We start from the raw sequence: 26,430 nt of genomic DNA, 5'->3' as shown, positions 1-26,430 counted from the left end.
TGCCGACCGGCGTGATGGACGGAAGCCCCGGCGCCAGCTCAGCCCATGCCGGGGCACTGGGGCCGCCCCGCTTGCACCCACGCCAGCGGCGGCCCCTCGCGGCACAGGCACGCGCGCCCCTCCCCTCGGGCCCCTCGCACACGGCCACGGCATGCACACACGCGCGCACACACACACACACACGCCGAGGGGCCCGGGTACAGGAGGGGCCTTTCGAGGCTGGCGGGGGGGGCACGGGGATGCGGAGGAGCTTGGGTCCCCCGGTTCCGGCCCCCCAAAGCCGCCCCGAGACCGGAGTTGTGCAATTAGTTAGAAAACGCGAAAGAAACCCAAACTGGAAAAAAAAAATACCCAAAAATCTACGCCTAAGGTCCACCTGGAGTCCTGCGCAAATCCGGCCTGCTGCACGCCGCCCCCGCCCCGTCCCCCCGGCCCGGCTCGTTGTCCCCGCGGGCCCCCGAGGTGGGGGGCCCAGCTCGTTGTGCTTCCGCGCGGCGGGCGCGCTGGGGCGTCGCGGGCGCCCCGTCGGAGGCGCCGTCTCTCCCGGTGCGCGTGGCCAAGGCATCTCCGGGGGGCCTAGGGCACCGGGGGCGCAGTCCTGTCCGGGCCCCCGTAGGGGAGGAGGTGGGTCAGGTCCGTGCTGGGCCGGCCGTGGCGGCCGCGGTGGCGGTCCCCGGGCCGGGCCTCGCCGCTGTTGAACGTGTGCGTGCGGCGCAGGGCGGCGGGCGGCGGGGGCTGCGGGCCCAGCCTGCGCAGGCTGCCCGTGGGCGGGGGGCTCCAGGGCCGGGCCAGGCCGTCGGCCACCGAGGCCGGGTCCAAGGGGCCCGTGGGCGCCGACACCACGCGCCGGCGGTCCGGGCTGGCGCGGGGCGTGAGCGGGAAGTCGCCGTGGGAGGCCCGGGGCCGCGGGGCGACGAAGACGCGGGCGTCGGGGCCCGGCTCGCCGGCCGGGGGCGGCTCGGGGGCCCGCGCCAGCAGCAGGAGGGAGGACGAGGCGGAGAGCAGGGGGTGGCCGTGGTCCCAGGCGCGGGCGCCGGGCGCGTGCGGGTGCGGGGTGGCGGGCAGGCGCTTCTGCGGCAGCGGCGTCTGCTCGGGCGTGGGCAGCAGCCCCGAGTCCAGGTCGTGCGGGCCGCCCTGCAGCAGCGTGGCCGCGGCCCAGCCGTTGTGCATCAGCGGCGCCAGCAGGGCCTCGGGGGGCCCCCCGGCGCCCCCCGCCCGGCCCCCCGCGCCGCCCGCGCGCCGCTCGCCCAGGCGGCTCACGCTCAGCACCGCGGCGCCCGCGCCGTGCGCCAGGGCCGCCTCCTTGTCCCTGCGGCGCGCCAGCTCCCGCCGCTCGCGGAGGCCCACCAGCCAGCCCACGCTGAAGCCCGACACCACGGCGCCCACCACGAAGGCCGCCACCGACGACGTCACCAGCAGGTTCACCGACACCAGCCCGGCGCGCTCCTCCGACAGCCCGGCCCGCAGCAGGCCTGGCGGGGTGGGGGGCCGTGAGCGCCGCCGCCCTGCGCCCCGCGGCCCGGCCCTCCCGCCTCCGCCGGCCGTCTGTCGCTCTGGTTCTCCTGGGGCCCCGTCTGTCCTCGCCCAGCTTGTCCGTCTGTGCGTCGCGGTCCCTTTCCAAGCCTGTCTGTCTGTCTCTCGGCACCTCTCTGTTCCCCCCGGGGCCTGTCTGTCCTCTCCCAGTTTGTCTGTCTGTCTCATGATGGCTCTCGGTCCCCCTTCAAAGCCCGTCTGCCTGTCCATCGGTCTCTCTCGGTGTCTCTGTCCCCCTGGGGTCTGGCCTCTCCAAGTCTGTCCGTCTGTCCGTCTCACTGTGTGTCTCTGGCCCTTTCGAAGGCTGTCTGTCTGTCTTGGCCTCACTGGGTCCCGGGGTGTCCCCTGGAGGTGCCCCCACCCCCACACGTGGGCAGCAGAAGGTGCGAGAATCCTCCCAGGCCAGGGTGGAGGGACCCCCCCATCCCCCTCCCCCCGGGGCCGCCCCTCCCCGCTTACCTGTGCACTCCCCTAAGCCTGAGGTGCTGGCCCCAGAGACGTCCTGCTCGAAGGTGGCTCTACGGGGGGGACAGTCAGCTGAGCTCCCCCCACGGGGCTGGCGGGCAGGGCCCCAGGGGAGGTGCCCCGGGGGGGGCAGGCATCCCTCCCCTCCTCCAGGCACCCCTCCCCTGGGCACCCTCCCCCTCATCCGGGCACCCTCCTTCTGGGCACCCCTCCCCACTGGGGCCCTCCCCTCCTCCGGGCACCCCTCCCCCATCTCCAGGCCCCCTCCCCCCTCCTCTGGGCCCCTCCCCCTCTTCTAGGCCCCCTCCCCCATCTCCAGGCCCCGCCCCCCTCCTCCGGGCACCCCTCCCCCATCTCCAGGCCCCTTCCCCCCTCCTCCAGGCCCCTCCCCCATCTCCAGGCCCCTTCCCCCCTCCTCCGGGCACCCCTTCCCCTCCTCCAGGCATCCCTCCCCCCTCGGGGCACCCCTCCCCTCCTCCGGGCACCCCCTCCCCACCCTACCTGGTGCCGGGGCTGAGGAAGACGCAGGCGCCGTCGGGGACCCACCCGCAGTAGGGGTCCTGGCTGCCGATGCAGTTCCTAGGGCAGACGCCGGCGGCCAGGTGAGCCGGGCCCCCACCTGCGCCCACCTGGCACCACCTGGCACCACCTGGCACCCGGGCCGCAGCCTGCTCTAAGCTCCTTCCTCTTACGTTTCTCCTCGAGCCCTGGCCACACCCCTCGGAGGACTGGGTGCTTCCCATTTTACAGACAAGAGCGCCGAGGCCGAGGAAGGCTCGCGTGCCCGAGCGGGGGAGCCGGGCTGGGAGCCCGAGCAGGCTGCCCCTGGAACGGCGAGGGGCGCTGAGGGGCTCCCCGCACCTGACGAGCAGGTGACCTTTCAGAGGTGGGAAACGGCCTGCGAGGGCTCTTACAAACGCCCATCGGGGCCCAGCCCTCCTCTGCCCGCAGCCCCCCATGGCCCCCACCTCCCTCGGGGAAAAAGCCCCCGTGCTCCCCGCGGCCCACCAGGCCCCGCACACCCTACCTCATCCCCTCCTCCTGCTCGCCCCCTGCGCCCCCTGCCGCAAGCCGCACGGGCCTCCTCCCCGTGCCTCCAACATGCCCGCCCCCGGCTGCCCCAGGGCCTTTGCACGGGCAGCTCCCACTGCCGGGTTAATCCATCAACAAGACAGGATGCGGCGCTCCAGCCCCGAAGCCCGCGCGCCCGCTCCCCCAGCTCTTCCCTTCTCACCCCAGCCGGCCCCCCGCTCCCAGGGCGCGGGGGGGGGGACCCTCACCTCATGCACCCCGAGTGCTGCTGGCAGCGGGCCACGGGCACGCGGACCACGCAGCGCGGGAAGGCCGCCAGCAGGCCGCCCGAGGCCGCGTCCAGCTCCAGGCTCAGCAGCCGCCGCCCCGCCTCGCCGCCGCCGGGCCGTCCGCACCTGGGGGCGAGCGGGGCGCTGAGCCTCGCGCTGGGGGGCGCGCCCTGCCCACCCAGCCGCCCGCCCCACCTGTCCGGCCGGTAGGTCTCGAACTCCTCCAGGAAGAGGCCGGGCGGCGCCATCCCGGTGGCGCTGGCGTTGGGCCGCACGAGGAATTTGAGGACGGTGCCCGCCTCGGAGCCCAGGAAGACGACCGTCTGGTTGGCCCAGGGCCCGGCGCCCACGTCCACGGCCACCCGCGTCAGCTGGTGCCTGGGGGCGGGGGTCAGGGCGGGGTCCCCCGTGAGCCGCGCCTGGGCACGTGGCCCGTGGGTCACCGAGCACAGGCGGGACCAGCCGACTCTGGGCACTTGCCAGAGAGAGACGAGCCACGGGCCGGGGGCTGTCCCTGACTGTTCCTGTCCCTCTGCCCTCCCGCCGTGTTTCTCTCTCTAGAGCCTCTTTCGGTGTGTGGCTCTGCTTGCCTTCATTCTTTTTTTTTTTTAAAGATTAATTTTTAAAAATTTATTTCTCTCCCCTCCCCGCCCCCACCCAGTTGTTGGCTCTCTGTGTCCATTCGCTGTGTGTTCTTCTGTGTCCGCTTGCATTCCTGTCAGCGGCACGGGGAATCTGTGTCTCTTTTTGTTGTGTCATCTTGCTGCGTCAGCTCTCCCTGTGTGCGGCGCCACTCCTGGGCAGGCTGCACTTTCATTCGCGCTGGGCGGCTCTCCTTACGGGGTGCGCTCCTTGCGCCTGGGGCTCCCCTACATAGGGGGACACCCCTGCGTGGCATCAGCACTGCACGTGGGCCAGCCCCACACAGGTCAAGGAGGCCCGGGGTTTGAACCGCGGACCTCCCATGTGGTAGGCAGACGCCCTATCTGTGAGCCAAATCTGCTTCCCTGCCTTCATTCTTTATGTCTCTTCTACTGTCGACTACTTTTGCAGTTTGATGTTGTTTATGAATTCCCCAAATAGATATTGGATTATGTTTGTGAACCAGTCTGTTCCTCTGGGCATATTAGATTATATTCAGAGGTTTTGCTTTTACTTGATTAAATAACGATTGAGGGCAGCAGATGTGGCTCAACGGATAGAGCGTCCGCCTACCATGTGGGAGGTCCAGGGTTCAAACCCCGGGCCTCCTTGACCCGTGTGCAGCTGGCCCACGCGCAGTGCTGATGTGTGCAAGGAGTGCCCTGCCACGCAGGGGTGTCCCCACATAGGGGAGCCCCACACGCAAGGAGTGTGCCCCACAAGGAGAGCTGCCACACGTGAAAAAAGCGCAGCCTGCCCAGGAACGGCGCCGCCCACACAGAGAGCTGAGGTAGCAAGATGACACAACAAAAAGAGATACAGATTCCCGGTGCCACTGAGAATGCAAGTGGACACAAAAGAACACACAGCAAATAGATGTAGAGAGCAGACAACAGGAGGGGGGAGGGGATAGAAATAAATAAAAAATAAATAAATCTTTAAAAAAATAACGATCGAGGCTTTGATGGGGCCACGCCGTAGGACGTCAAGTCCCCGCCCCCTTGGTGGGCGGGGACTCACAGAGAAAATGACATGGCAGTGGAGTTTGAGATTTGAGTTGGAGCCCTGGGAAGTGAACACACAGGAGAAGAACACAGAGGTAAAGAGACGGCTGTTAGACACGGCAGAGGCCCTGGGAAGAGAGAGGGCCTGGGAGTCCACAGCTGGCCTCGTGGAGGGAGCGGAGCAGCTGAGCCCGGAGAGAAACGAGCCCCGGGAGAGAGACGAGCCTTAGCCCAGCCTGCAGCTGCGAGGAAGAAGCCGGGACCACGGAGCCTCAGGAGGTAGAGGAAGCCTGAGCCCCAGCAGCCGTCGGCAGCCGTCTTGCCCCAACACGTGGCAACAGACTTGGGTGAGGGCAGTAACTTAGGCTTTACGGCCTGGTGACTGGAAGCTTCTATACCGCATAAGTACCCTTTACAAAAGCCAACCGATCTCTGGAACTTTGCATCGGCGCCCCTTTGACTGCTGTGGACACGCTCCAGCGCTCTCTCGCTCTCTGCTGGTTTGTGTCCCGTCTCTTCTCCTCTCCCGTCTCTCCCTCTGTGTCCATCCCCCACTGCTGTGGGCGGCCCCAGGAACCAGCGCCCCCGGCGGCCGCCCCACCCCCGGGCCCCCCTCTCCCCGCCCCCAGGACGCCGGTCACGCGGCAGGGGCTGACCGCATCAGCGTCCTCACGATCCAGGGGCCATCGCCCAGCGAGGGCACCGCCTCATCCATCAGCGGGTGCGTCTTGACGAAGTGGAGGATGTCGTCGGGGAAGGCGCTGGAGGCGTTGTACGGCATGCCGGGGGCTGCGCAGCACCCGGGCCTGGCGGGGGGCGGCGGGGGCGTGAGCAGGGCCGCCCAGGGGGACCCGCCGCCCCGCCCAAGGTTGCCTCGGGAGCCCTGGTCTGTCCCTCGGGGGTGTCCGGGCTCGGCCACGGCATCAACGACCACCTCGGGGTCGTGGCCCTCGGCCCTGGGGCTCAGGACCCCCGCCCGGGCACCTGAGGGGGCTCTCACCGGGGCCGTGGCACCTGATCCTCCGGCACCGGCGTCCAGATGGACTCGGGGGACTTCTGCTCGCGGAAGCGGCCCTCGAACACGGCGGCCACCTGCGTCATGTCAAAAGCGCAGACGGCCGAGCCGGGGATGCTGGGAGCGGGGGGCGGGGCCGGTGAGAGGGGCCGCTGAGCCCAGGGTGCGCCCTGTCCTCTGGGGCCGCCGGAGCGCTCAGCCCCCTGCACCACACCTGCCTCCCGCTCGCCCCCCACCTGCCAAAGGCACTCGCGCTAGAGACCTCCCGGGCGGCTCTCCAGCGGGGCCACGGGCCAGCAGCTCTGAGGCCACCTCCTTGTCCGGGTCCCCAACGGGGCCTGCCTGGCTGTCCAGCGTCCTGGTGCCACTCTTGCCCCCATTCCCCAAGGCACTTTCTAGAAACACAAACCCGACCCTGTCCCTCGCCTGCTCTTTAGTCTGCCATGTCTCCCTAGGACTCTCGGGATAAAGTCCACGCCCCTCATCGTAGCCCCCAACGCCATGCAGGGTCCAGCCTGTCCAATCCCTTCCCTCAACTCTCCCCCCACTTTCCTCCTCGCTGCCTCCCACTCCAGCCACACCGGCCTCCAAGCCAAGACTTAAACACACCAAGCTCGTTCCAGCCTCAGGACCTTTGCACATGCCGCTTCCCCCGAGCTTAGCACGCTCTTCCCTCTTCCTCCGTCTCACAGAGATGAGCGCCAAGCCTGCCTCCTCCAGGAAGCCCTCCAGCTCCCCTCCCCCAAGGGCCAAGCCTCCCCCCCTCCTGGCTTTGACCCCAAGACCTAGGGGACATCTGCTGAGCGGCCGCGCCCGCCCCCGCCCGCCAGTCCCCGGCGCCGTCCGCTGACCTGTTGCTGGGGGTGGAGAAGACGGCGAGCACCACGGGCCGGCCGCCCAGGCTGACCACGCCGGTGACGGCCTGCAGCACGTTGAAGTAGAAGTGGGAGTCGCCGGGCACGGAGCAGTTGAGCCGGGCCTTCAGGAACGATGTCCACTGCTTCTCCAGCACGCGCGGCGAGCCCCCCACGTCGTTCTTGCACACCCGGGCCACGCGGGGCACCAGCACCTGCGCGGGGCGGCAGCGGGCGGCGGCCTGAGCCTCGGGGCCGCGCCGCCCGCCACCCAGGCTGTCCCCTGGCTCGTGTGGGGTCCTGGTCCTCAGCTTCCCCCGCGGAAATGCCCCCGGGGATAAAGGCGATGACAGCTGTGAGCGCCCCCGGCACGTGCAGCTCGGGGACTGTGTCCGGGGCCTCTACTCCCAGTGCCTCTACCCCCAGAGCTCCACCAGGGAGGGCCGACAGAGGAGGAAACGCTGCGAGGGAGGGTCCACTTGTGTCCCTGTGGTACAGGTGGGGAAACTGAGGCACGGGGACAGGGAAGTAACCAGCCCAGTGGTAGTAAATGGCACTCTGTGCTCTTAGCTACTGCCTGGATGGAGGGAGGGATGGATGGGTAGGAGGATGGAATGGATGAGTGGATGGACAGGTGGATGGATGGATAGATGGACTGGATGGGTGGGTGGATGGATGGATGGATGGTGGATGGATGGATGGATGAAGAAATGGAATGGATGGGTGGATGGAAGAAGAGGGATGGATGGGTGGATGGAATGGATGAGTGGATGGACAGGTGGATGGATGGACAGGTGGATGGATGGGTAGATGGAGGAAGAGGGATGGATGGATGGGTGGGTGGATGGGTGGATGGAATGGATGAGTGGATGGACAGGTGGATGGATGGATAGATGGACTGGATGGGTGGATGGATGGGTAGATGGATGGACAGGTGGATGGATGGAGAGATGGACTGGATGGGTGGATGGATGGGTAGATGGATGGACAGGTGGATGGATGGAGAGATGGACTGGATGGGTGGATGGAGGAAGATGGATGGATGGGTGGGTGGATGGATGGATGGGTAGATGGATGGACGGATGGGTAGGTGGATGGGTGGATGGAATGGATGAGTAGATGGACAGGTGGATGGATGGATAGATGGACTGGATGGGTGGATGGAGAAAGAGGGATGAATGGATGGATGGATGGATGGGTGGATGGATGGATGGAATGGAATGGATGGGTGGATGGAGGGAGGGGGGATGGGTGGATGGAGGGAGGGGGGATGGATGGATGGGTGGATGGATGGATAGATGGGTTGATGGGGGGTGGGTGGATGGATGGATGGATAGATGGAATGGATGAAGAAGAATGGATAAGTAGATGGGTGGATAGATGGAGAGAGGGAGGGATGAATGAGTAGATTAGAAGGGGATTGGATGGAGAAATGAATAGTTAGATGAATGAATAAGTTGGGAAGAGATAATGATAGATCAATGGATAGATGGGTGAATGGATTGAAGGTGGATGGATGGTGGATGGATGGAAGGAGGATGGAGGAATGGATGGATGGATAGTAGGACAGATGGGCAGATGGATAGAGGGATGGTAGGACAGATGGACAGATGGATGGAAGGTGGATGGATGGTGGATGGAGGAATGGATGGATGGGTGGTAGATGGCTAGATGGTGGAAGGATGGATGGTAGGTGGATGGATGGAAGGATGAGTTGAGTGGGGAGAGGTCAGAGGGAGAAGAGATGGGTAGCTAAGTAGAAGGAGAAATAAATCAATGGAAGTCTGGTAGACGGAGGAACAGACATGAGTAAGTGGGAGGGTGGCTGGGTGGCAGGGGGTGGACAGTGGAGGAAGGATGGATGAAGGATGGATAAATGGATGGTAGATGGGTAGGTGGAGTGGCAAAAAGCAACCGTGCCAGGACTGGACCCCAGGGGCAGGCGACTCCAGAACCATCCCTCACCCAGCGCCGTGTCCACCCAGGGGGGCTCCATTAAGGTCCTCCAGCCTTGGGGGCCTGGCCTGGCCGGAAGGGAGGGACCAGAGGTGGAGGGCGGGTCCCTCTCGCCCCAGGTGGTTCCAAGGACCCACCTCTGCTCCCCATTTCCACAGTCAGAGCCACTGGGCTCTGTGACCTGCTCAGCTCTGCGCCTCGCTGCGCGGGCCAGCTGGGGGAGAAATGGCCTTACCTTCTCCAGGTAGTTGAACTCCATCGCGATTTCTCGGAAGAAGAAGTAGACGTGGCTGCCCCACTCCACCGCGTGGACAAAGTAGGGCTCTGCGGGAGAGGGGGGGTCAGAACCGACACGACAGCGAGTCTTCTGGGGCCGGGAACACATCAGCCCGGGTGGCTGCTTTTATGGCGAAGGGGGGACCTGGGCTGATTATTCAGGCAAAACGAAGTGAACTCAAAGTGTTTTGGGTTTTGCGGGGTTTTTTGGTGGTGGTGGGGTCAGAAACCTAAAATCACTGTTTTCTACCCCCACAAACAGCCCCATCTCCTATTTTTCATTCCCTCCCTCCCTCATTCAAGCTTGTTATACCCCTCCAGTAGCCCCATATTGGGCTTCTAATCCACCCACTTCCAGCAAGTTCTACTTTCAATCTAATTTAGATCTTTCCTCTAGCTTTATCTTCTAAGAGGCCAGTAGGCTCCAAAGATGACACGGGAGGCCCCTCCCCGGCTCCTCCGGGACTCTTATTCTGGTGGGGGGATTGGATGCCAGCCAGCCCTGCCAGTCCACCCTCACTACCCCTCCCAGCCCCACCTTTGAACCACTTGGAATCGTGCTTCACGGTGCGCAGAGTGGGCCGGTCCCCGAGGCTGCGATAGATGACGGCGTCGATGGCCAGGAAGTCGGTGACGGTGGCTGTAAAAAGCATCCCATCTGGGGGTGCCGGTGGGGGGAGAAGGCGGGCGAGAGGTGAGGTCTGGGGGGCCAGGAGCTGGGCGGGTCAGACTGCGCTCTGTCCGAGGTGAGCCCCTGTCCCTGGGCTGAGCCCCCAGCCCGTCCAAACCCGGTCCCCAGCAGAGACTGTGCCCATGCCGTGACCCCTGTGACACAGACCCCGGGAGCGGGAAATGCCAGGCCTTGTCCCGGGCGGGGGCCCCACCCGGACGGTCAGCTGCCAGCGGGGCACACTCACCGGAGAAAAGGGCGACGTTGGCGTGTTTGGGGTCGTAAGGGCAGCGGGCCATGCCACTGACGCTGTCCCCAATGGGCTGCAGCGTGTCCACCTGCAGAGGGGCCGAAGCCTGAGTGACAGGGCTGCTGGCCACACCCGGCAGCCCCCCCCAACGCCCCCAGCCCCAACCCGGACTCCCGGCGTGGGGGTGGGGATCCCGGCTCCACTGCGAATCGCTCTGTGACCTTGGCCAGCCACTTAAACCTCTCTGGGCCTCTGTGGCCTCATCTGTAAAATGGGCCTCAGAGTCGCCGCCACCTCCTGGCATGACTGGAAGGTTTTGACCTCATTCCAACAGGGGCTCGGGGCCCCTGGAGACCACTGCCCGCTCTGCCCTGGGGGAGGGCGAGGGCCAGCACACCCTGGAGGGCTTCCTGGAGGCGGCGACACGGCCTCGGGGAGACTCACGCTGTAGTTGGCGCACACGGGGTTGAAGGCGTTGGAGCCGCACACGAAGAGCGTGGCCTCGTCCCGCAGCAGCAGCACCTTGACGAAGTTCCGGCACTCGCCCTGGGTGGGAGGGGCGTGCGGGGCGTGTGGGCGGGGGCGTGGGCGGGACCAGCGATGGGGCGTGGCCAGCGCCGAAGGCCAACCAGGGGCTTGGATGGAAGAGCCAGGAGGGAGCGGAGGGGGACTGTGGGCGTGGCCGGGGCCTGGGACCCCGCCCCCCGGGGCGGGAAGGAAGACGGGGGCGTGGTCCTGCCTCCGGGGCGGGGCCGAGATGGGGCTTGGGGAGGCGCTCCAGGCCAGGCCCAGACTGTGGGCGTGGCGGTGACCACTTCGGGGGCGGGGCCAGGCTCTGGGCGTGGCCGTGGGGCCGCCCCGGGGCCTGCCCAGTGATGAAGGCGGAGGCGTGGCTGCCCTGGGCGTGGCCAGCGGGTGGGCGTGGCCAGGGGCGTGGCCAGCCCCGCTCACCTCCTGCTTGCCTTTCATGCGGCACACGTCGATGTCGCTGGGGTTGGAGCGCCACGTCAGCTTCTGGGGGCAGAGGGAGCTGGTGAGGGGAGCGGGGTCCCCGACACCCCCCCCAGGGACCCCGGCCGGCAGTGTCGGGGACCCCTAGTGGGAACCCCAGGCAAAGCCCCCTCCGCCTCTCCCCTCCCCTCCCGCCCGCGCCCCCTCCTCACCCGCTGGTACCGCAGCTCCGTGGACGTGGGGGGCTCCAGCTCCACACGGTACAGGCTGTCCCTGGCGGGGGGCGCAGTCAGTGTGCCTGGGGGCCCTCCGACACCCCTCCCACTCCCCACCCCACTCCGCCTCCGCCCTTGAGCGCCTCCGCCACGCAGCGCCCCCCAACCTGCTTCCGCCCCCCCAACCTGCCCCCTCCCACCCCAGCGCGCCCCCCTCACCCCTCACCCCTCACCGCCCGGTTCCAATGCTCCGTGCCTTCGCCTCGGCGCCCACCCCCCCCCCAGCACCTCCCAGCCCCCGACCCCCCGCGGGTTCACCTGACCCCCGCCCCACAATACAGAAACTGCCCTGGGTAAGGCCCTGTCTCCAGACCTCCCCCCCCCCAGCTCCAGACTCAGGGTCCAGCTGCCCCCCGACGCGTCACTCTCACCCAGCGCGCAGCGCCCTGACCTCCCCACACACCTGCCCTCCCCGCTCTCCCCCGCCCCCCAAATCGGCTGATGGAAGCTCTAGCCTTCGGGGAGCTCCGACCCCACGTGGGAGTCGCCCTGGACTCCCCGCCCATGTCCACCGTAGCAGCCAATCCCGGCGGCCCTCCCTTCAAATCCCCCCCCCAATCCGCCCGCTACTCCCCTCCGCTTTGCCTCCACCGCGTCCACCCCATCAAGGCACGCGTGAGCCTCCCGCCGCTGGAGCCCGGGTCCCCCGACTCCGGTTCTCGGCCTGAGCACTGTTCTCCCTGAAGCCGCCAGAGGGCGCCTGAGAGCACCCAGGTCAGGGCCCTCCTCTGTCCGCAGCCCTCCAGGGCTCCCACATCACTGGGGGGGAAAAGCCCGCGCCCTCTTTGCCTCTCACCAGGCCTTGCCCTCGCCTCCTTCTACTCTTCCCCTCGCTCGAGCTGCTTCGTCACACCAGCCTCCTCGTTGTGCCTCAGTCCTTCCAAGTTCGGCCGAGCCTCAGGGCCTTTGCACATGCGGACCCTTCTTCCCAGAATGCCCTGCCCCAGATTTTCCCCTAGCTGGCTTCTCGCAGGCCTTAGTTCAAATGTCACCTCCTCAGAGAAGCCCCCCCGGGCTACCTAGGTTACTCCACTGCTGAGTGCACACACCCACCAATGGGGGCTGGCACACGTGGACACCCGGTGACCTCTGCCCCCACCGCTGTCCCCCCACCTGTCAACACACCCCAACAGGCTCGAGGTGCCGGCTGCACCCGGCTTTCAGCACCCTTGAAAGACCAACCTCAGGGACACGCATGTTTGCGCCCCAGTTGACCAATAGGCCACGCTGGAATGTGCCACCGCAGCCCCCCACGCCTCACCCGCGCCCCCCACCCTTCCACCCACCCGGCCCCCTACCTGTCGCCGATGAACAGCGTCCTGTTGACCAGCAGGACCCGCTGGATGTTGAGGTCATCAGCACCCTCGGCGGGGCCCAGGCGCGCCGGCCCGCTGCCCACGAACACGGGGTAGTGGTTCACGTCTGGGGGGGGCGGGTGGGAGGGGCGCGGTGGGGAGGGCTGTGAGCCGAGGCCGAGGGCCCGAGGCCACGCCCCTTCTGGGACCTGGCCCCGGGGTGGGGGGCGCGGGCAGTAGCCCCCAGCTGCGAAGTCAGATCCACCCTCGGGGCTCCCCCTCTCCCCGGGACCCCCCCCCCCAACTCACAGTCCCTGGGGGCCACGCTGAGCGGCGGCGGCTCCTCTGGGAAGAGGCCGTGGGCGCCCCCCAGGAGCAGCAGCAGGAGCAGCAGGGCCGGGCGGGGAGGGGGCGCGCGCGGGGTCCGCATGGCGAGGCCAGGGCCGCGGGAGGTGACACCTGCGGGCGGCGCGGAGGTGAGCAGCGCGGCCTGCGATGCCCGGCCTCCGCCGGCAGAGGGCGCGCGCGCGCCGCCCGGGCCCCGCCCCGCCCCTCTCCGGCAAACTTCCGCGTTGGGGTAACGTGCAAAGAGCAACAGAGATAACATAATAACACCCGGCACTTATTTCATTATCAGAACAACGTTATGCCCGGGAACCGGCTTCAAGCGACAATGCATTAGGTGAGTCATTAAAATGAGGAATCATAACGGGACACAAAAGCCCGAAACATATATTTAAAACATTTTAGAATGAAAACGATGAAAAAATCTTAAAGGCTAAACACAAAACAAATCGACTTTCAGAAACCACAATCTGGGAATCGCATAACTTTCGAATGAAAGAAGGTTCCAGAAGGCCTGAGGCCTCAGATGCCCCCAGAGGTCTCTTTTCCCTCCCCAGCCTAGCTCTTTGTCCCCTGCCCGAAGGCCTCCAGGCGGCCCACTAGCTCCCATTCAAGGAAACTCTGGAGAACCTTCCGGGTGTGTGGAGTATAAACCCTTCAATGAACTCATCCTTCCTTGGCCCCCTAAGGCCCCAGCTCAGGGACCCCCTACCAGACTGGGCTGGAATCCAGGTCCCGAAGGCCCCCGAAAAGAAATACGGCCGTCTCCTCCTTCCGGGCAGCCTCGCTCAAGCCCTGTGCCTCGGTTTCCCCGTCTGAGCAGCAAGGACATCTGCCAGCTGTGCCCTGGCCCTGTGGCTCCGAGGTTCCGAGCCCCGGGAGGCGAAGGGGATACGGGAACACGGGCCCTCCGAGCAGGGCCAGAAAACAGGAAGCTCGCGTGGCCCCACAGGCATCCGCTCCGTGGCCCCGAGTTTCCAGGATTTGTGACTCAGCGGATGCTCGGATCTCATGAGTGCGCGGGTCGGCCCTGCTTCCTCAAGGGCTTCCTTCCCCGGCTCCTCCCCAGCTCCGCAGCCTCCTGTGGCTCCCAATGACCCCTGAGCCCCAGCCCCCGCCTCCGCCAAGCTCAAAGCCTCCAACTTGCCCGCTGTCCCCGATGCTGCGTGCCCTCCATCCTCGGGGCCCCTGGCCCCTTTGAGTCTCCCGGGCTATCCCAGCCTCTCGGGGCGCCCTGTCCACCCTGTGCCTTTGCACGTATGCGTTATTGGAACCATATTTAACTTGAGAAATGTGAACGCAACAGCTCCATGTGCTGGCAAGGCAGCAGGAGAGCCAGGCTGCCAGCGTTCGAATCCCAACTCCGCCACTTCATGCTGTGGGACCCTGGATAGGTCACGCCCCCTCTCTGGTTCTCCGTTTCCTCCCCTGCAAAATGGGCATGTCAGCAGTACAGACCTCATGGGCCAGTGGTGGAGATGAGCCCAGTAGATGCTCAATAAACATCTGTTCGTTATTATTATCATCATTGTCGTCATTGTTGTTGACATATTATCTACCAAGGACTGGGCTGGGTGTTTTCTGGAAATTATTTCACAGAACCCCTCGAGGGCTCCAGCAGTGTTGGGTGATATTAAGATCCTTTGGGGAAACGGACTTGGCCCAGTGGTTAGGGCGTCCGTCTACCACATGGAAGGTCCGCGGTTCAAACCCCGGGCCTCCTTGACCCGTGTGGAGCTGGCCCATGCGCAGTGCTGATGCGCGCAAGGAGTGCCCCTAACCCTAACCCCGCGTAGGGGAGCCCCACGTGCAAGGAGTGCGCCCATAAGGAGAGCCGCCCAGCGCGAAAGAAAGTGCAGCCTGCCCAGGAATGGCGCCGCACACACAGAGAGCTGACAGAGCAAGATGAAGCAACAAAAAGAAATACAGATTCCCGTGCCGCTGACAACGACAGAAGCGGACAAAGAAACAAGACGCTGCAAAATAGACACAGAGAACAGACAACCGGGTGCGGGGGCAAATAAATAAATAAATCTTAAAAGACTTCAAAAAAAAAAAAAAGATCCTTTGGCGGACAGGGAAACGGAGGGTCAGATTTGGGGGTGTCCGCCACCCCCCGCCAGACAGGAAGTGCCCAGTTCACAGATAGGCAGACTGAGGCCCCAAGTCGGGCCAGGGTCTCGTGGCTGCCCTTCCCCTTGGTTTCCTTCATAGTGCGTGATGCAGCACCTCGGGGCTGGGCAGGGGCCCCTTGCCCCGCTCTGCCCCCCAGGTCCACCCTGGGCCCCCCAACCTGCTTCCCTTTCCGGCGCCTCAACTCCGGGACGGCCCCGTCACACTTCAGCCTCGCCTCCTGCCCCCTCCACGGTCCCCGCGTCCTGCCCTCCCTCCGGAGACCCCTCCCATCTGTGCCCCCCCTGCTCCGAGCACCCCGAAGCCAGGCTCCTGCCTCCTGCCAGGTCCCCCGGCCCTGGTCCCTCCAGCCCATCCTCCTCAGGGTAGCAAAGGAAGCTTCTAGAAGGCAAACCTGACCTGTCCGTTCCCTGCTCTAGCCCAGAGTTCTCCACCCTCAGCGTTGTGGGCATTTGGGGGTGGAACATTCTCTGGGGCGGGGGGCGTCCTGAGTACTGTAGGGTGGTGGGCAGCTTCCCTGGTCTCCCCCCACCTGATGCCAGGAGCAAACCCCCGACCAGGTGTGACAACCAAAAAATGTCTCCAGACATCTCCCAGCTTCAAGAGAGAACCGCTGGTCTACAGCCGCCCGTGGCTCCCTAGTGCCTTCAGGAGGAAATCCCAGTCGTCACCTTCCATCCCACCCCTGGCTCTGGGCGTCTGCACACGCCGTTCCCTCTGCCTGAAATAGTGTCCCTCTCCTCTCGGTTACTTGGTGAACATACCCTTTGGCTCTCAGACACCTCCTCCAGGGAGCCTTCCCGGACCAGCTCCCAGGCCGGTTTTCACGGGTGTGGCCCCCATCGCTGCCTTAATCACCTGCCCCGGGGACTGTGAGCCCTGACAGGGCAGGGCAGGTCTGTCTTGGCCACCATGTCCCCAGCGCCCAGCACACAGTAGGTGCTTAATACAGAAAAGAAGGAGCACAGCCTTCCAAACAGCCCTTGCTATGTGCCGGGCATTGTGGTAAGTGCTTAAACGCACTCATTTAACCCTCGCGACGTACCCGAGAGGTGCGTGCTGTGGATATGCCCCTTAGACAGATGGGGAAACTGAGGCACCAAGTTGGAGTCCCTCTCCCAAAGTCAGGAAGTGACTGGAGCCCGCTCCCTCCACAGCAGTTTATGGCGATGCAAATGCAAACCCAGCCCCCAGATGCTCTCTGGGGGCCGCACCCCCGCACCTGGCCTCAGTTTACCTTCTCACCCCCCTCCCATCCTGGGGGTTCCCGGAGGCCTCCGCAACCCCCCCCCACCGTCCCCCAAGGCCATCTGCTTCTCTCCGTGAAACTTGAGGCGCCGCTGCCAGCAGCCGCCCGGCGCCCGCCTGCCCGGAAGCGGCCCCACCACCTGCCGGGAGCACCTCGACACCCGAGTCGCCCCCCGTGGGGGCCGGGGCTGCAGCCGGGGTCGGGGGGGGGCCAGGCGCGTCCAGGCCCCCGCGCGCCACCCTCTCGGCCCGGACCCTGGAGCTGTCGCTCCACCCCTCTGTGCCCTGGTGGCGCCCATGTCCCGTCTCCGAACCTGGGGCCCAGGTGGCCCTCGACGATCCGTGTGTGGGGGGGTAGGGGGGCCCCCGCTTCCCCCAAACCACACTATGCCAGCGCCGCTTTCAAATCCCCAGGAGAAGGGCGCCCCCCTCCCGCCAGCCAGCGGGACGCCGCTTCGGGAGAGGTTTTAGGGCCAATTTGTAAATTCTCAGAACAGACAACGATCACACCAGAACCGGAAGGATTTCGGCTGGAAGAGCGCTGAATCGAGAACATCACGCGGCGGGCGAGCGACAGGGAAGTCCCCCCCTGCCCAGGTCAGCCCCAAGCGCCGCCACGCCACCACCCCCAGCCACCTCCCCCCTGCATCCACTCCCAGCACTTCCTGCCGGCTCTGGATTCAAATTCCATCCAGATTTCCCACCCCTGCCGGGTCCCCATCCTCTCCGCCCTGGCCCTGTGCTGTCGCCTCCACCCTGCTCCAGCCCTCGCTGTCTGTCCCCCCTGCCACCACCAGAGGGCGCCCGGGAGCACCCGAGTCCTGGCCCGACCAGGCTCTGCCCACAGCCCTCCCTGGCTCCCACCTTCCCCAGAGGTAAAGCCCAAGTCCTCCCCGCGGCCCCCCGCTCTCGCCCTCGCTCCCTCTGCCCCAGCCACGCAGGCCTCCTGGCTGCTCCAACACCCAGGCACGGTGCTGCCCCGGGGCCTTTGCACATGCGCTCCCCGCCTGGAACGCGCTCGCCCCACACAAGCTCCTCATCCTCCCTGCCACTCCCTGTGTGCACGGCTTCTGGACACCGCACAGTTTCCAAAGACCCCGATTAACCGTGGACGCTGGGCCGGCCACCGTTGTCCGGCCACCTTTGCCCTGCCTGGCCCAAGCTCGCGGGCCGGTTGGGGAAACCGAGGCCCAGCATGAGGGCGGGGCGGGTGACCCTGCCAGCTGAAGAGTTGCGAGTTAGGAGAGTAGGTCCCAGAATGTCACCACCCAAGTTCCAATCCCAGCTCGGCCTCTGCTCAGCCTGCCACCTCAGTCGCTGCGCCTCTTGGGGCCTCAGTTTCCCCATCTGTAAACTGCGGGGAATAAGAAGCCCAGTCCTAGAGCTGTGCTATCAGGTATAAAGGACGTAGTCTAGACTGGCACCATCCGACAGAAATGCTGTGCACGCCACGTGCGTCATCTGAAACTTTCTAGAAGGGACGTTCAAAAGGTAAGAGGGAGCGGATGTGGCTCGAGTGGTTGAGCACCTGCCTCCCACACGGGAGGTCCCAGGTTCGGTTTCTGGCGCCTCCTGAAAAAAACAACAAGCAAAACAAGGGAACACCAACTCAGGGAAGCCGATGTGGCTCAGTGGCTGAGCGCGGGCTACCCACATCCGACGTCCTGGGTTCAATCCCCACCCCTGGTACCTCAAAAAAAAAAAAAGATCCAGTGGGTGTAGCTCAGTGGTTGAGCACCTGCTTCCTATGTACAAGGTTCCAAGTTCAATCCCCGGTACCTCAGAAAAAAAGGAAACAGTCAGGAGAAAGGGGTGAAATTCATTGTAATCGTACGTTTTAATTAAGCCAACAGAGCTGAAATAGTATTTCAACAAGCGATCAATAGAAAAATTTTCACGAGAGAGTTCACATTCTTTTTTTCATACTCAGGCTTTGGAATCCAGCACGGGTTCAGAAAATACCAACTGTGCTCTAACCCGGTCAGGCAGGACTCCCGCACCCTCTCTACCCTAGGAAGGAAGTTCTACTTTCAGTCTACTTGGAGTCCCTCTTGCTTCCAGAGGTGACTGGCAGTTAAAGGCCTGTAGACCGGGGTTTTGAATGCTCCTCTGCCTGGGTGTTCCCAGCCGTGGCTTTGGGGGGGCGATACCCGTCCTTCTGCCTCCTCCTCTCTGATGCCCGCCCCCAACCCTCTCCCTTACTGTGCTCAGCACAGACTTGCCACTCCCCTGCTCAAAGACTTGCTGTGGCTCCCTGGCACCACACAAATAAAAAGCCAGATTCTGCGCCTTGATGTTCCAGGCCGTCTCCCAGCCCAGGGCCCCCGGTCATTGCTCAGGCTGCCCGCTCGGCCAGGGGGCCCTCCTCGGCATTCTGGTCCCCGCCTCCAGGAAGCTTTCCCTGACCGCCCCGGGGAAGCGTCAATTTCCCTGAGCCATAGTCCCATTCGCAGCTCAACCCCAAGTTTACTGAGCTGGGAATGACGTGTCCAGCTCTGGCTCTCTGTATCTTAGACCAAAAAGGATTCATTCAGTCACTCAAGCAATGACTGAGCGCCACCTGTATGCCACGCGCCATCCTAGGCACTGGAGACACGGCAGTGACCCAGACAGTCCCACAGCCCTGCCCTCGTTGGGCCAGCGGGGAGCGAAGGGGTACACACGTTACCCAAGGATGGAACTCGGTAACTCGCGACAATGACCGGCACAACGACGAAAATGCGTAGACTGTTGGAAAGGGGAGAGCTACGTCAGCAGGTGTCGGGGGAACCCTGCGAGCGCAGGCCTGACGGCCGAGGAGGAGGTGGCCGTGCCAGTGTCCAGGAGAAGCGCTCCAAGTGGAGGCTGGAACCGCCGATGGAACAGAAAGTTCCGTGGGAGAAGGCCTGGCACATTCCAGAGAGGACCCCTGAGCTTCTCCGCCTCTCCCAGCCGGGACGCTGAGCCCCGATTTTCTCGTCCGTAAGATCAGGCACTGGAAGTTCCATGACCTTGTCGGGTGACCTCGGGGCCAGCAGCTTTTCCTTCCCAGGCCCCTGTGTTCCACAGCCGGGGACTCGGGACGCCGGGGCCAGTTTCAGAGCCTCTGTTTCCCCATCTGCCGTGGAGGATGGGGGCGGGCGGCCTCCCTCCCGCTCCCCGGAAGGTGCTGCCTGCCGGCCCGGCCGCCCCGGGACTCCAGCTCCGGGGCCCACCGTCCCCGGCGGGGGATCGAGTGACCGGGCCGCGCAGGTCTGGTTACCGGCTCCGCTTACAGCCGCCGCCTCCAGCTGCCTCGGTGGCCCGTGGCCACCCAGCTGGCCTCCGGGGCTGTCTAGGAAATCGACGGAAAGGCCAGAGGGAGCCCCCGGGGCCCCCCTCGCACCCCGGGGCCCTCTCGGCTGCCAGTGAGCGAATCACCCTCTGCTCTTGACCCTCCCCGTGTCTTCGGCTCCCTGAGCCTCAGTTTCCCCATGGGCAAACTCAGCGTCATCTTGGGTTCTCGGGAGGAAATGAGCCGTGCGTAGTGGGTGCTTAAACAACCCCGTCAGCTGCTGTGCACCCTGGGGCTAAATCCTCTCCCTCTCTGGGCCTCCGTTTCCTCCTCAGCAAAAAGGGGATGAGGGCTTCGGCACCACAGGGGAACGGGGTGACGCCTGAACGAATGTCCCGCGAAGGCACCCTCCTGATGACGTGGCGGCGAGGCTGTTTCCATTGGCCCTTTCACGAGCATCTACGGGGGGGGCAATTATAGCCGGGCACTTCCCACCACCCAGAGCCTTGTGCTAAGCCTTGGGCACAGAGCCAGGCATACAGTAAGTGCCCAATCAATGCTGAGCGGCCCTTCCACGGAGCCCTCCCAGCGGCCCAGGAGGGAGGGGCTTTCGAAATAAAACCCGCCGAGACCCCGTGTCTCACCCACGCCCAGCCGGCGGGGCAGAGACCAGCACCGTTCACCCCCGTTTCGCAGAAGGGGAAACTGAGGCACAGAGCGGTGAAGCCATTTGACCAAGGCCACACAGGGGAGGGGGACTGGAACCCGGGCTGCAGGGCTGTTCCCTGCCTCTCGCACTTACTGGGAGCTCCGGGCCACCTACCTAGAAGGCTCAAGCGCCTTCTGGAATATTCTGTGGATGAGGCCAGCCCGCTCAGCGAGCCAGGGGGGCACCACCAGGAGGCAAGGCAGGACTTCAAGTGGGGGACACCACGGACAGGTCCCCAGGGCTCCCAGCCTGGGGGGGGCTCCCGGGTAATTAATTCTAATCACTGTTTGGAAATTGGGCCGCCAGGAGGCAAATCGGAAGCAGCAACTTGTCACCGCTCGGGGACCATTCAGAGGAAATTAAAGCGTCATTTATGCCCAGCGGGTAATTAGGGGGCCGGGAGGGGGGTCGCCTGAGGGGACTAGGGAACCCGGGCGGGGCTGGGGGCATCGGTCCCCACAGATTCCCAAGAGGGGGCTTCAGGGCAGATCTGGGGGCAGAGGGACCAATCTGGAAAAAACGCAAGAGAGAAGGTTCCGATCTTGGGGCCTAGTTTTGGGGGGACAGAGTGGACGAAGTTTCTGCTCTAGTGGGGGAACGACAAAGAAGCAGTGGCCCTGCCCTCGGGCTCTTCCGTGGGGGGACAGGAGATGGGGAGCCCTGCCCCTCCCACTTGGGGTGCCGGGAGCCCTCCCTTCATTCTCAAGGGCAGGGAGTTCCAGAGGAGGGAACCTGGGGACAGAGGGTGGGAGGGGGGCGGGCGGGCCGGGCCCAGGGCTGCCGGGAAAGGAAGATCTGGCGAATGAACTTGAAGAAGACAAAGGAGGGAAATCAGGTCCCCGAGGGGGGCAGGGAGGAAGGCGCTGGGGTCAGAGTGGACCACAAGTCCGGGTGAGTCAGGGCTCAGGAATGGCGGCGAGGCCGGCGGCGTGACGTCGCACTGGGGGCTGGGGCGTGAGAACCCTGTAACACTGGAGAAAACATTAGGGGCAGGGGCCCGGCCCTGATCCCCGAGGTGACCTTGGGAAATCGGCCCACCCCTTTTCTGCGCCTCATTTCTCCCCGAGGCCTGGGGCTCCGACCTGCAAAGGGCAACCACAGTCAGCAAGTTCCAACGACGGGGAAAGCACCCCACTTAAACCTGGTGGGGTAGGTGGGGGGAAGGGGGCTTTCTTCTCACTGGTTTACAGATGCGGAACCCGAGGCCCAGAGAGGGCAGGCGTGGGTCCAATGTTGCACAGCCAGGATATGGCGCCGGGGACGGATTTGAACCCGAGCCATCAGCCCCTCCCCACGATCCAACCCCCCTGCCAACAAAAGCTCGCCCAGACCTGCCGCCTGCCTGGCGAGCCCCCACCCTGGCTGGCCTGGGCCCCTGCAGTCACCCGCGGCCCTGCCGCAGGGCCTTTGCACGGCCCCGCCTGCGCCCGGAGCTCCGATCCTGGAGAACAGGCTTCTCTCCTCCCACCGCCAGGCCCTTCTCCTCTTTCCAGGCTCCGCTCAGGTGTCGCCTCCTCCGAGACGCCCCCCCCCCAGCGAAAGCAGCCCCGCCCTTCTCAGCCCCGCGCCCCAGTTGTATTGTCTTGGGGCGCTGATTCCACGCCATTTACCTTGCCCACTGCCTAGCCAGTGTCCCGGTCCCCACCCGGCCGGCGAGGGCGGGCCGGCGATGCCTCTGTCGTTGCCAGGTCCCCAACGCCTGGCTACAGCAAGGGCTCCTTAAATACCTGTGCCCCCAGCAAATGAGAGCAAAGCCGCCCCCCCAAATTCCGAAGGGCTGGCGGCCCCCCGTTTCTGCTTTTCAAAATTATCCCCATTTCTGGGAGAAGAACAAAACTCTGCCTCATGTGGGACCTGCATCCTTTTGTTTTAAATGTTGAACTGAGAAGAAGAGCGCTGCCACTTTACAGATGGGGAAACTGAGGCTCCGAGAGGACAGCATGAGGAAATGGATGACCTGCCTGGAGGGGCAGCCAAGGGCAATAATTCGGAGTGGCTGTCGCGGCTGCCCGGCATGGGGGGCTCTCTAACTCCTCGGCCCCCCGGGGAAGGGAAGGAGGTTCTTTTGTCGGAAAGCCTGTGGGCTCCCTGGTGAACTCCTACACTTCCCGCATGGCCCTAGCCGTATTGCCCCTCTTTGGCACATCTTCCCTAATCCGCCTAGCTTTTCCCCTGTCCCAGCTGCTCCCTCCACTCTAGCCCACATAACTCAGGGCGTCCGTGTGTCCCCTCCCGCTGCCTGGAGGCCCCTTGAGGTACCAGGGCTAAAGCCTCCCTCTGCGGGAGCAGCACCCAGCATGGGCCAGGGCCCCCCGGAGCTCCCTGGGAGTGTCTGTTGATTGACTAACAACCCTCGCTCCTCTTCTGGCCTCTGCAGGGAAGTTCTCCCCTAGGTCCGCCCTTGGAAGGCAGGCCAGGCCCGGGGCCAAAGTGCATGCTGGGAGATGTAGTCCTGGGTGGCCTGGCCCTCCCGCCGGTGGGGCCCCCCTGGCCCTGCCCAGAGCCACCCAAGGGGCGCCCTCAGCCTCCCAGCTGCCTCCTGGGCACCTGCCATTGCATCTGGTGTCCCCAGAGACGAGAGAAAATGACAGGGTTTGGGTCTTCCCCCGAGGCCTCCCACCGCTGGACTTCCCTGGGCCTCAGTTTCCCCGATCGCGGCTAACTGAGCCCAGAAAGCTTAGAGAGGGTCATGGGGGCCAAGAGGAAGGCACCCGGAGGCCTGTCGACAGCACAGCGGCTCAGGAAGAAACCGGCCCCGGCCAGGTCCCGGGCCGCCCCACGCCTCTTGCCTGCCTCCCAGCACGGGCGGCTCACCCCCTCTCGCAGCGGCCGACTTGGGGTCCCAAAGCCTGTCTCCCGGGAGCTGCCCTCGCTCGCGGCTGCTCAAGGTCCGACGCCTTGACGAATGTCCCTGCTCTAACGCCCTCTGTGGCTCCCCGTCGCCCTCGGGAGAAAGCCGGGCTCCTCGGCGGGGCGTTCAAGGACGCCTCCTCCCTCTTGGGCTTCCACTGCTCATTGCGGGGTCCTTTGAAATGGCTCAACCCCTCCCCAAGGGGGGGTCCCCCCAAAACACACCCTGCTGCGGATACCCTCACCATTCCCCCCACCCTCCTGACCCCTCTCCTCCCGGCAAAATCCTTCCCATACTTCCAGCCCGGCGCCCTCTCCTCCGGGCAGCCTTCCTGGCTTCACCCCAGCCTTGACCGCTGGGAGGATCTCCCCCCGCCCCCCTCAACCTCCGGGCCCCCAATATTGCTCAGGGAAAGACTGGGTCCACGAGGCAGGGCCACGCCCTCGAGTCGGCTGGAGATGCCCCCGTCCCAGGAGGCGGGTGGCCACTGGCGCGCGTCCTCCGTCCCCCGGGGACCCAGCTCCCCTGTCCCGTCGGCTGACGTCAGGGTCACCTTTGCGGGGACAGCTTGATTTCTGTCTCCCGGCGCAGGCCCCAGCCTCCCGCCTGCAGCCCCCGAGGTGGGCGCCCAGCCCTGCCAGCACCTTCTCAGCCCATTGCACGGAGGTGAGGCCCGGGGGGCCGGGCTGGGGAGGGGGCACGAGGCCCCCTCCAGGCCCCTCAGCTCCTCCACTTGGAGATGACTCGCCCCAGAGCAGCACGACAGGGTCCCCAAGGCGTGGAGCCCTGGGCACTGAGCTCTGGCAGGCGGCAGTACAGCGGTGTCACCTCTCTCTGCCATTGCTCGAGACCTGCAACCAGAGATTGCCGTCCAGAGAGGGCCAGGGACCTGCCCGAGGTCACACAGCTGTGCCCCTCCTCTCGGTGAATTTGGGGACCCCAAACCCCATTCCCCGCCAGCCCAGAATGGACCGAGGGTTCTGGGGTCACATTTGGCTAGGGGCTGGGATGCATTTGGGTGTCAGTGATGGGGTTCCCGGGGCTGGGGAGGACTGCCTCCCCTCCCCACCTGCTCTGCCCCCTGTCGGTGCCTCAGTTTCCCCTGGGAAGGGGACGGGCCAGGGCAGACACGCTGCAGTTTAACGAAACCGGAGTCTGTCCAGCACTGCCTCAAAGTCGGATGTCTCCCCCAGACAACTTCTCGGGGAGCGGATGGACCCCTCGAGGTGGGCCCTGGCTCTCCCCGCAGCCCTCGGCCAGCTTCCCACGGCCTGTTCTCTTCCGAAATAGATGTAAAATGACTGTCCCGATACCCCCCCAAACTCTGTCCCCTTGAGAAACCCTAAATTGCTACAGTATGTGGGAAAGGGGCTGGGGGTGTCAGCGAGGGGGGGACCCCAGACGGCCTGAACTTTGTTTCTGGAGAGGGCATCCGGACTCCCTGAGAAGTTAAGGGAACCCCGAAAAATTAGGGGGAAAAATGCATTTTTCTGCAAATGGGGCACAGGCCCAGTTCAGCCGCGGGGACAATCAGCTCCGTCCCCCCTAAACCCAAACCCAGACTTCCCAAGCCTGAGGGTCCCCTGGCTAACTCCAAGCCGCAGGTTCCACTCCAGTGGGAGGTTCAAAGTCGGCGACCTCAGGCGGCGGATGACAAAGACCTCAGGCAGCGACGGGCAAAATCAGGGGCGGAGGTCCCAGAGCGCCCGCCCCCCTCTCCCCATCAGCCCCCGGCTGTGCAAACTCCCACTTCCAACACCTACCCCCCCTCCGGGAGGCGCCCCAAACTCACAGGCGAAGAGGGGGGACCGGGGGTGCACGTGACCCTCGGCCCGGGGAGGGGACCAACGTGTGCCCCTGTCACCACCACCGCCACCCGGCGCGCTCGGGGAGAGGCTTTCTTTGTCCCTTTGTCAGCCCTTGGGGGGTGGGGGCCCGAACCCCCGGGGCCCCGCCGCAGCGAGGGACCCCGCACCGGCCGCCCCTCTCCCCTCCCCGCAGCCGCCAGGGCCCGGGACGCGATCGGGGCCCGGCGGGCGACCGCAGAAGGCACAGGGGCGCCCGGGGTGCGGGCGGCCGGAGCCCGGAGTGGGGCGAAGGGGCCTCCCCCGCGCCGGGACCACCCCATCCGCGCGGGCTCGCCCTCGCCCCAGTTCTCAGCGCCCCGCCTCCCCCCCAGGCCCCCAGGGCTCCGCCGGCAGGCCCCCTGCAGGCCCTGAACCCCCAAACTGGGCCCAAATCCAGCTCCCCAGCGGCGCAGCCGCAAGCCCCTACATTGTCCCTCAGGCGCTCCCCCCCCACCCGGACCAAATCTCCACCCGCTGCGGTGCCATTAGACAGCCCCGCTCGGGCTGCACACGCGGGCCCCCCAGCTGCCGGGCCCTGGCACCCCTATTATGAAACCTCAGCAGGCCGGAGCCCAGCCATACCTCCCCATACTGCGACCCACCCCCACAAAATCCCCCCCCAGCTGCCGTGCTGATCCATCAGCCCAGCGGTCCACAATGCGCGCCCCCCCCAAACATTCCCCACCTCCCAGGGCCGGGGCCCCCCGTTATTACGCCCGACCCCGGCAGCCCAGCTGACAATTGGGGCCCCCCCGGGCTGCGAGCCGACGGACCCCCTCCTCCAGCGCTCCCCCCCCAGCCCCCTCTCCCCGCCGCCCCGGGGCGCTTACCTCGGAGCCGCGGGCGCCGCGAGTGCGCGGGAGGGAGGCGCGAGGGCGGGAGGTGCGGGCTGGGGGGGGTGGGGGGCCGTGCGCGCACCTGTCCCGGCCGGGCCGGCTCAGCCGGGCATCCCGGGCCGCGGAGGGGGGGCTGGGGGCCTCGCTCTCCCCGCCCCCGGGCCCGCCGCGCTGGGGGAGGGGGCTCAGCCCCGGGCCCCCGCACGCTGGCGTCGGCTGCGGGGGGGACGCTGCGCGGCGGCCGGACCCGGGGCGCGTCGCGGCCGCATCTCCTCCGCCCGCCGCGGCCGCCGCTGCCACTCGCGGCTCCGCCACCTCCGCCCCCCCCCCAGCTCCGCGATCCACCCCCCCCCCAGCAAAGCCGGGCCGGAGCCGCGCAAAACCCGGGCCGGAGCGGCGGCGGCGCGGAGCGGAGGGCGGAGCCGGGTGGGCGGCCGGAGGCGCGAGGCGGGGGCGCGGGGAATGGGGGGGGCGCGCCCTGCTTTTCGCCCGCGGACGGGCCTCGTTGGACTCCCGCAACCCCAGCCCCGGCTCCCTCTGGCCACACCCGCAGCCTCCCCCCGCCAACCTCTATCCTCCATTAGACCCATAGGGGCCAGGGGCCCTCAGGGACCCCGCGGTCTAGGTGGACCCCTTCCTTTCCGAGTTCAATTCAATAAACAAGCACTACGTTGAACAACCCTCATGGGGAAACTGAGGCCCAGCAAGATATCGTTTACGG

General features: G+C 65.7%; 1 protein-coding gene across 2 annotated transcripts; it reads right to left on the bottom strand.

The window, feature by feature from the left end:
• Window positions 1-442: 442 nt before the first annotated feature.
• Window positions 443-25,984, bottom strand: SEMA6B (semaphorin 6B). 2 transcript variants are annotated; one of them, XM_058282052.2, is made up of 17 exons: window positions 25,704-25,984; window positions 12,797-12,946; window positions 12,491-12,614; window positions 11,130-11,190; window positions 10,918-10,980; window positions 10,411-10,512; window positions 9,964-10,054; window positions 9,585-9,704; window positions 9,006-9,094; window positions 6,812-7,029; window positions 5,946-6,077; window positions 5,602-5,751; window positions 3,495-3,677; window positions 3,279-3,425; window positions 2,500-2,577; window positions 1,993-2,051; window positions 443-1,472 (listed from the first exon to the last, which is right to left on the bottom strand). In XM_058282052.2, exons 2-17 carry the CDS (start codon window positions 12,915-12,917, stop codon window positions 577-579), a joined length of 2,634 nt encoding a protein of 877 aa, XP_058138035.1. In that variant the 5' UTR covers window positions 12,918-12,946; window positions 25,704-25,984; the 3' UTR covers window positions 443-576. The 2 variants fall into 2 exon arrangements, with proteins under 2 accessions (XP_058138035.1, XP_058138034.1); XM_058282051.2 differs by lacking the exon at window positions 25,704-25,984 and adding an exon at window positions 13,545-13,851.
• Between the last annotated feature and the right edge of the window lie 446 nt (window positions 25,985-26,430).

Source organism: Dasypus novemcinctus, chromosome 19, assembly GCF_030445035.2.
Source record: "Dasypus novemcinctus isolate mDasNov1 chromosome 19, mDasNov1.1.hap2, whole genome shotgun sequence".
In the NCBI taxonomy this organism is placed as follows: Eukaryota; Metazoa; Chordata; class Mammalia; order Cingulata; family Dasypodidae; genus Dasypus; species Dasypus novemcinctus.
Note: the sequence above shows the minus strand (reverse complement) of the source record. Positions and strands in the feature narration are given on the sequence as shown.

Excerpts from the sequence above, each read along its gene's own strand:
- SEMA6B (XM_058282052.2), bottom strand. The coding sequence starts at position 12,917 with ATGCGGACCCCGCGCGCGCCCCCTCCCCGCCCGGCCCTGCTGCTCCTG. Across the intron at positions 5,752-5,945 it reads GATCAGGTGCCACGGCCCCG|GCCCGGGTGCTGCGCAGCCC; the intron begins GTGAGAGCCCCC and ends GCCCCCCGCCAG. Across the intron at positions 2,578-3,278 it reads CAGCACTCGGGGTGCATGAG|GAACTGCATCGGCAGCCAGG; the intron begins GTGAGGGTCCCC and ends CGTCTGCCCTAG.